At 40.5% G+C, this 8,649-nt stretch overlaps 1 protein-coding gene across 1 annotated transcript; it reads right to left on the reverse strand.

The window, feature by feature from the left end:
• Nucleotides 1-459: 459 nt before the first annotated feature.
• On the reverse strand, nt 460-1,026 carry LOC136349743 (uncharacterized). Its single transcript, XM_066301468.1, has one exon. It carries the CDS (start codon nt 1,024-1,026, stop codon nt 460-462), a length of 567 nt encoding a protein of 188 aa, XP_066157565.1.
• Nucleotides 1,027-8,649: the final 7,623 nt, after the last annotated feature.

Consider the following 8,649-nt stretch of genomic DNA (forward strand, 5'->3'; position numbering starts at 1 on the left):
CTGAACAAAATTGGTTGTAGCGTTGGCGAAATATCGCCAAATTGTACGATTTGGACAAAAAGTGCCGCTTCTATTAAAGCCAAATTGACGATTTGCCGTTTAAGGACTTATTATGCTTATTTTGCCAAAAGGAGACGATTTGAACACAATTGGTCGTAGCGTTGGCGAGATAACGCCAAATCATAAGATTTGGACAAAAAGTGCCGCTTCTATTAGAGCCAAATTGACGATTTGCCGTTTAAGGCCTTATTATGCTTATTTTGCCAAAAGGAGACGATTTGAACAAAATTGGTCGTAGGGTTCCTTCACGTACCGGCCCATTTTTTCCAGACCCTTCGCGCTCGTCATCCATCTACCTTTTCTCACTCTCACTTCTTCGCTCCCAGATGCCATCCCTTCACGCTTGACGCGATAGGAGATGTACCTGTGGCCACTTCCACTCTCCATTCCCACCTCGACTCACCATTCTCGCACCCAGCCACTCACATACGTTCCTGCAATGGTCACGTCGATCAGCGACCTGCCTATCCTGTTTCCGAACGTCCACTCGTTCCCGACATTGATGGGAACGAGCTCTGCCGCGTCCAGGTACTCCTCCAGGACCCGTCCGTAGGCATTCGCCACCGCAGAACCTAACCTCGCACTCTTTGCGTGCAGGTCCCCGGCGATGAGGACTCTCCTGCTGTCACGTCCCCTGACGTAACACCCCAGCCGATCGAGCCACGACGTGAAATCGTCGGTGCTCCGATTCGGCGAGAAGTACGCGGAGACGAGAGTGATCCCGTCCAGCTCCGCAGCCACAAACCCCCGGTCACGGTGAAGCGATTTCACCCTGACAACCGGCGCTAGCCAGATGAAGACGTCGTCGCTGCTGTCCCGTACTAAGTTCCCTTCGGCCAGGCAGGGCTCTTGACCGAGCACCACGTCGACGTTCCTTTCCCTGATCACCTGGAACATGAGGTCCATCGCGAGAAGTCCTCTGTCCAGGTTGATCTGTAGGCACCGTAATTCCCTGTTCGCCGCCATTGGATCCTAGCACTCCACGCACACTCACTCGTACACACGCTCGCTCACACCCACTCACCCGTGTCTCACCTAGTCCTCCTTCCTCGGTCTCTCCTTCCTTCCTTTTCCTCCACTTCCCCTGTCGTCAGCAGTTGCAAGCGACTTAGGGGAGCCGGTGGTCGGTGAGTTCTTGGACCCCCCGTCCTCTTTCTTCTCCACGTCCACCGGTTCGGGTTCCTGCCTTGTCAGCGGGACCAGGGGAATGGTCAAGATTCTCTCCCCGGCTCTGGGCTCGCCCCCAGCCTTGGGTTTCCCCTTGGCTTTGGGCTCACCACTAGCGCTGAGTTTTCCCCCCTTTACGGCCTCCCTCTCGGCCTCCGGCCCTTCCTTAGCCTCGCGCTCGTCCGTAGCCTTAGGTTGCCCCTCGCCTACGGCCTTGCCCCCAGCCTTGGGTTCCTCCCTGGCTTTGGGTGTCCCGCACCCCAGTCCCCCGGCACTATGCCCCCCCTCTCTGCATAGAGGACAGTACCGCTGCGTGCGGCAGGTCGCGGCCTTGTGGCCTCCCTGCGCGCACCTCACGCACAGTCGCGAGCGGTCCTCTCCCTTGCATTCACTTGCCCTATGGCCCCTTTCCCAACATCTGAAGCAGCGATCGGTTTCCCGCCGCTCCTTAAGACGACACCTCGAGATACCCACCTGCACCTCGGTGACCCTCCTCACCCGTCTAACCGCCTCGCCCTACACCAGAAGAGTGGCGGTTTGGCAGCTTCCGAAACATGGACGGAGACTGAGCAGCCTTAGCCACACTTTCTCCACTCCAGCCGCGGTTGTCACCGCCCCCACCACTTCTTCCTCGGTGGCGACTGCGTCCAGGCCGTGCACTTGGAAGGCCGCCGACCTCCCTGTACCCCCTTTCATCCTGTTCGGGCCCAGCTCCTTGGCTAGCAACTCCCGCAGTTGCCCGCCCTGTCCTCCTTTCGGCACCGTCATCTCCCCCTTCTTCGTCTCCCTGACGGTGTTCACCTTTACCTCTTGGCCGCCCCTGGCAACCACTTGCCTCACCTTCTTGAGGGCATCCACGTAGGAGGTGCCTTCCTTCCTCGCCACGAAGATCACCCCTTCCTCTTCTTTCTTTCCCGCTCCTTGCGCCTTCTCCTTTTCTTCCTGCTAATAGAAACAAATTTTTAGGTTAGTTCCCTCGGCAGCAAGCTCCCCCAGCTTCCTAAGATGCAATCATGATGTGGTGTGACATCTTAAAGATCTCGTCGAGCTGATTAATTTGACACTTTGTTTGACAAGTTTGGTCCTCATTTGCCGAAGTTATCGAGCTTCAAAGTTTGAAAAGTCTCAAAAGTTCTGTGTTTGAGCACGCAAAGTACTATTTTTCTTGTTAATTCAACAAGATGCAATAATGATGTGTGGTGGCATCTTCAAAATCTCGTCGAGCTGATTAATTTGACACTTTGTTTAACAAATTTGGTCCTCATTTGCCGAGGTTATCGAGCTTCAAAGTTTGAAAAGTCTCAAAAGTTGTGTGTTTGAGCACATAAAGTCCTATTTTCCTTGGAATTTCAACAAGATGCAATCATGATGTGGTGTGACATCTTCAAAATCTCGTCGAGCTGATGAATTTGCCACTTTGTTTAACAAATTTGGTCCTCATTTGCCGAAGTTATCGAACTTCAAATTTTGAAAAGTCTCAAAAGTTGTGTGTTTGAGCACGTAAAGTACTATTTTTCTTGGAAATTCAACAAGATGCAATAATTATGTGTTGTGGCATCTTCAAAATCTCGTCGAGCTGATGAATTTGCTACTTTGTTTAACAAATTTGGTCCTCATTTGCCGAAGTTATCGAGCTTCAAAGTTTGAAAAGTCTCAAAAGTTCTGTGTTTGAGCACGCAAAGTACTATTTTTCTTGTTAATTCAACAAGATGCAATAATGATGTGTTGTGGCATCTTCAAAATCTCGTCGAGCTGATTAATTTGACACTTTGTTTAACAAATTTGGTCCTCATTTGCCGAGGTTATCGAGCTTCAAAGTTTGAAAAGTCTGAAAAGTTGTGTGTTTGAGCACATAAAGTCCTATTTTTCTTGGAAATTCAACAAGATGCAATAATGATGTGTTGTGGCATCTTCAAAATCTCGTCGAGCTGATTAATTTGACACTTTGTTTAACAAATTTGGTCCTCATTTGCCGAGGTTATCGAGCTTCAAAGTTTGAAAAGTCTCAAAAGTTGTGTGTTTGAGCACATAAAGTCCTATTTTCCTTGGAATTTCAACAAGATGCAATCATGATGTGGTGTGACATCTTCAAAATCTCGTCGAGCTGATGAATTTGCCACTTTGTTTAACAAATTTGGTCCTCATTTGCCGAAGTTATCGAACTTCAAATTTTGAAAAGTCTCAAAAGTTGTGTGTTTGAGCACGTAAAGTACTATTTTTCTTGGAAATTCAACAAGATGCAATAATGATGTGTTGTGGCATCTTCAAAATCTCGTCGGGCTGATTAATTTGACACTTTGTTTTACAAATTTGGTCCTCATTTGCCGAAGTTTTCGAGCTTCAAATTTTGAAAAGTCTGAAAAGTTGTGTGTTTGAGCACATGAAGTACTATTTTCCTTGGAAATTCAACAAGATTCAATATTGATGTGTTATGGTATCTTCAAAATCTCGTCCAGCTGATGAATTTGACACATTGTTTAACAAATTTGGTCCTCATTTGCCGATGTTATCGAGCTTCAAAGTTTGAAACGTCTCAAAAGTTGTGTGTTTGAGCACATAAAGTACTATTTTTCTTGGAAATTCAACAAGATGCAATATTGATGTGTTGTGGCATCTTCAAAATCTCGTCGAGCAGATTAATTTGACACTTTGTTTAACAAATTTGGTCCTCATTTGCCGATGTTATCTAGCTTCAAAGTTTGAAACGTCTCAAAAGTTGTGTGTTTGAACACGTAAAGTACAATTTTTCTTGGAAATTCAACAAGATTCAATATTGATGTGTTATGGTATCTTCAAAATCTCGTCCAGCTGATGAATTTGACACATTGTTTAACAAATTTGGTCCTCATTTGCCGATGTTATCGAGCTTCAAAATTTGAAAAGTCACAAAAGTTGTGTGTTTGAGCACATAAAGTACTATTTTCCTTGTTAATTCAACAAGATGCAATAATGATGTGTTGTGGAATCTTCAAAACCTCGTCGAGCTGCTTAATTTGATACTTCGTTTAAGAAACTTGGTGTTTGTTTGCCGAAGTTAACGAGCTTCGAAATTTGAAATGTTTCAAAAGTTGTGGGTTTGAGCACATAAAGTACTATTTTTCTTGGAAATACAACATGATACAATCATGATTTGTTGTGACGTCTCAAAGATCTCGTCGAGCTGATTAATTTGATACATCGTTTAAGAAATTTGGTGCTCATTTGTCGAAGTTAACGAGCTTCAAAGTTTGAATTCTTACAAATGTTGTGTGTTTGAACACATAAAGTACTATTTTTCTTGGAAATAGAACATGATACAATCATGATTTGTTGTGACGTCTCAAAGATCTCGACGAGCTGATTAATTTGACACCTCGTTTAAGAAATATGGTGATCATTTGTCGAAGTTATCGAGCTTCGAAGTTTGAAATGTTACAAAAGTTGTGTGTTTGAGCACATAAAGTACTATTTGTGTTGGAAATGCAACAAGATGCAATCATGATTTGTTGTGACGTCTCAAAGATCTCGTGGAGCTGATTAATTTGACACTTCGTTTAAGAAATTTGGTGATAATTTGCCGAAGTTATCGAGCTTCGAAGTTTGAAATGTTACAAAAGTTGTGTGTTTGAACACATAAAGTACTATTTTTCTTGGAAATACATCATAATACAATCACGATTTGTTGTGACGTCTCAAAGATCTCGTCGAGCTGATTAATTTGATACATCGTTTAAGAAATTTGGTGATCATTTGTCGAAGTTACCGAGCTTCAAACTTTGAAATGTTACAAAAGTTGTGTGTTTTAGCACATATTGTACTATTTTTCTTGGAAATGCAATCATCATATGTTGTGACGTCTCAAAGATCTCGACGAGCTGATTAATTTGACACCTCGTTTAAGAAATTTGGTGATCATTTGTCGAAGTTAACGAGCTTCAAACTTTGAAAAGTCTGAAAAGTTGTGTGTTTGAGCACATATTGTACTATTTTTCTTGGAAATGCAAGAAGATGCAATCATGATTTGTTGTGACGTCTCAAAGATCTCGTCGAGCTGATTAATTTGATACATCGTTTAAGAAATTTGGTGCTCATTTGTCGAAGTTAATGAGCTTCAAAGTTTGAATTCTTACAAAAGTTGTATGTTTGAGCACATAAAGTACTATTTTTCTTGGAAATACATCATGATACAATCACGATTTGTTGTGACGTCTCAAAGATCTCGTGGGGCTGATTAATTTGACACTTCGTTTAAGAAATTTGGTGATCATTTGCCGAAGTTATCGAGCTTCGAAGTTTGAAATGTTACAAAAGTTGTGTGTTTGAACACATAAAGTACAATTTTTCTTGGAAATGCAAAAAGATGCAATCATGATTTGTTGTGACGTCTCAAAGATCTCGTCGAGCTGATTAATTTGACACCTCGTTTAAAAAATTTGGTGATCATTTGTCGAAGTTAACGAGTTTCAAAGTTTGAAATGTTACAAAAGTTGTGTGTTTGAGCACATAATGTACTATTTTTCTTGGAAATAAAACATGATACAATCATGATTTGTTGTGACGTCTCAAAGATCTCGACGAGCTGATTAATTTGACACCTCGATTAAGAAATTTGGTGATCATTTGTCGAAGTTAACGAGCTTCAAACTTTGAAATGTTACAAAAGTTGTGTGTTTGAGCACATATTGTACTATTTTTCTTGGAAATGCAATCATGATTTGTTGTGACGTCTCAATGATCTCGACGAGCTGATTAATTTGACACCTCGTTTAAGAAATTTGGTGATCATTTGTCGAAGTTAACGAGCTTCAAACTTTGAAATGTTACAAAAGTTGTGTGTTTGAGCACATATTGTACTATTTTTCTTGGAAATGCAAGAAGATTCAATCATGATTTGTTGTGATGTCTCAAAGATCTCGTCGAGCTGATTAATTTGACACATCGTTTAAGAAATTTGGTGATCATTTGTCGAAGTTATCGAGCTTCCAAGTTTGAAATGTTACAAAAGTTGTGTGTTTGAGTACATAAAGTACTATTTTTCTTGGAAATGCAACAAGATGCAATCATGATTTGTTGTGACGTCTCAAACATCTCGACGAGCTGATTAATGTGACACATCGTTTAAGAAATGTGGTGATCATTTGTCGAAGTTATCGAGCTTCCAAGTTTGAAATGTTACAAAAGTTATGTGTTTGAGCACATAAAGTACTATTTTTCTTGGAAATACAACATGTTGCAAACATGGTTTGTTGTGACGTCTCAAACATCTCGTCGAGCTGATTAATTTGACACATCGTTTCAGAAACTTGGAGTTTGTTTGCCGAAGTTATCGAGCTTCGAAGTTTGAAATGTTACAAAAGTTGTGTGTTTGAACACATAAAGTACAATTTTCCTTGGAAATGCAACAAGATGCAATCATGATTTGTTGTGACGTCTCAAAGATCTCGTCGAGCTGATTAATTTGATACATCGTTTAAGAAATTTGGTGATCATTTGTCGAAGTTAACGAGTTTCGAAGTTTGAAATGTTACAAAAGTTGTGTGTTTGAGCACATAAAGTACTATTTGTGTTGGAAATGCAACAAGATGCAATCATGATTTGTTGTGACGTCTCAAAGATCTCGTGGAGCTGATTAATTTGACACTTCGTTTAAGAAATTTGGAGTTTGTTTGCCGAAGTTATCGACCTTCGAAGGTTGAAATGTTACAAAAGTTGTGTGTTTGAGCACATAAAGTACTATTTTTCTTGGAAATGCAACAAGATGCAATCATGATTTGTTGTGACGTCTCAAATATCTCGACGAGCTGATTAATGTGACACATCGTTTAAGAAATTTGGTGATCATTTGCCGAAGTTATCGAGCTTCAAAGTTTGAAAAGTCACAAAAGTTGTGTGTTTGATCACCTAAAGTACTATTTTTCTTGGAAATTCAACAAGATGCAATCATGATGTCTTGTGACATCTTAAAGATCTCGTCGAGCTGATGAATCTGCCACTTTGTTTAACAAATTTGGTCCTCATTTGCCGATGTTATCGAGCTTCAAAGTTTGAAAAGTCACAAAAGTTGTGTGTTTGAGCACATAAAGTACTATTTTCGTTGAAATGCAACAAGATGCAATCATGATTTGTTGTGACATCTTAAAGATCTCGTAGAGCTGATGAATCTGCCACTTTGTTTAACAAATTTGGTCCTCATTTGCCGATGTTATCGAGCTTCAAAGTTTGAAAAGTCAAAAAAGTTGTGTGTTTGAGCACATAACGTACTATTTTTCTTGGAAATTCAACAAGATGCAATCATGATTTGTTGTGACATCTTCAAAATCTCGTTGAGCTGATTAATCTGCCACTTTGTTTAACAAATTTGGTTCTCATTTGCCGATGTTATCGAGCTTCAAAGTTTGAAAAGTCACAAAAGTTGTGTGTTTGATCACCTAAAGTACTATTTTTCTTGGAAATTCAACAAGATGCAATAATGATGTCTTGTGACATCTTAAAGATCTCGTCGAGCTGATGAATCTGCCACTTTGTTTAACAAATTTGGTCCTCATTTGCCGATGTTATCGAGCTTCAAAGTTTGAAAAGTCAAAAAAGTTGTGTGTTTGAGCACATAACGTACTATTTTTCTTGGAAATTCAACAAGATGCAATCATGATTTGTTGTGACATCTTAAAGATCTCGTCGAGCTGATGAATTTACCACTTTGTTTAACAAATTTGGTCCTCATTTGTCGAAGTTATCGAGCTTCAAAGTTTGAAAAGTCACAAAAGTTGTTTGTTTGATCACCTAAAGTACTATTTTTCTTGGAAATTCAACAAGATGCAATAATGATGTGTTGTGACATCTTCAAAATCTCGTCGAGCTGATGAATCTGCCACTTTGTTTAACAAATTTGGTCCTCATTTGCCGATGTTATCGAGCTTCAAAGTTTGAAAAGTCACAAAAGTTGTGTGTTTGAGCACATAAAGTACTATTTTCGTTGAAATGCAACAAGATGCAATCATGATTTGTTGTGACATCTTAAAGATCTCGTAGAGCTGATGAATCTGCCACTTTGTTTAACAAATTTGGTCCTCATTTGCCGATGTTATCGAGCTTCAAAGTTTGAAAAGTCAAAAAAGTTGTTTGTTTGAGCACATAAAGTACTATTTTTCTTGGAAATTCAACAAGATGCAATCATGATGTCTTGTGACATCTTAAAGATCTCGTCGAGCTGATGAATCTGCCACTTTGTTTAACAAATTTGGTCCTCATTTGCCGATGTTATCGAGCTTCAAAGTTTGAAAAGTCACAAAAGTTGTTTGTTTGATCACCTAAAGTACTATTTTTCTTGGAAATTCAACAAGATGCAATAATGATGTGTTGTGACATCTTCAAAATCTCGTCGAGCTGATTAATCTGCCACTTTGTTTAACAAATTTGGTTCTCATTTGCCGATGTTATCGAGCT

The sequence above is a fragment of the Euwallacea fornicatus genome, unplaced genomic scaffold (assembly GCF_040115645.1).
Source record: "Euwallacea fornicatus isolate EFF26 unplaced genomic scaffold, ASM4011564v1 scaffold_52, whole genome shotgun sequence".
Lineage (NCBI taxonomy): Eukaryota > Metazoa > Arthropoda > Insecta > Coleoptera > Curculionidae > Euwallacea > Euwallacea fornicatus.

What these genes read in the sequence shown, in the direction of transcription:
- LOC136349743 (XM_066301468.1), bottom strand. Translation starts at nt 1,026, where the DNA reads ATGGCGGCGAACAGGGAATTACGGTGCCTACAGATCAACCTGGACAGA.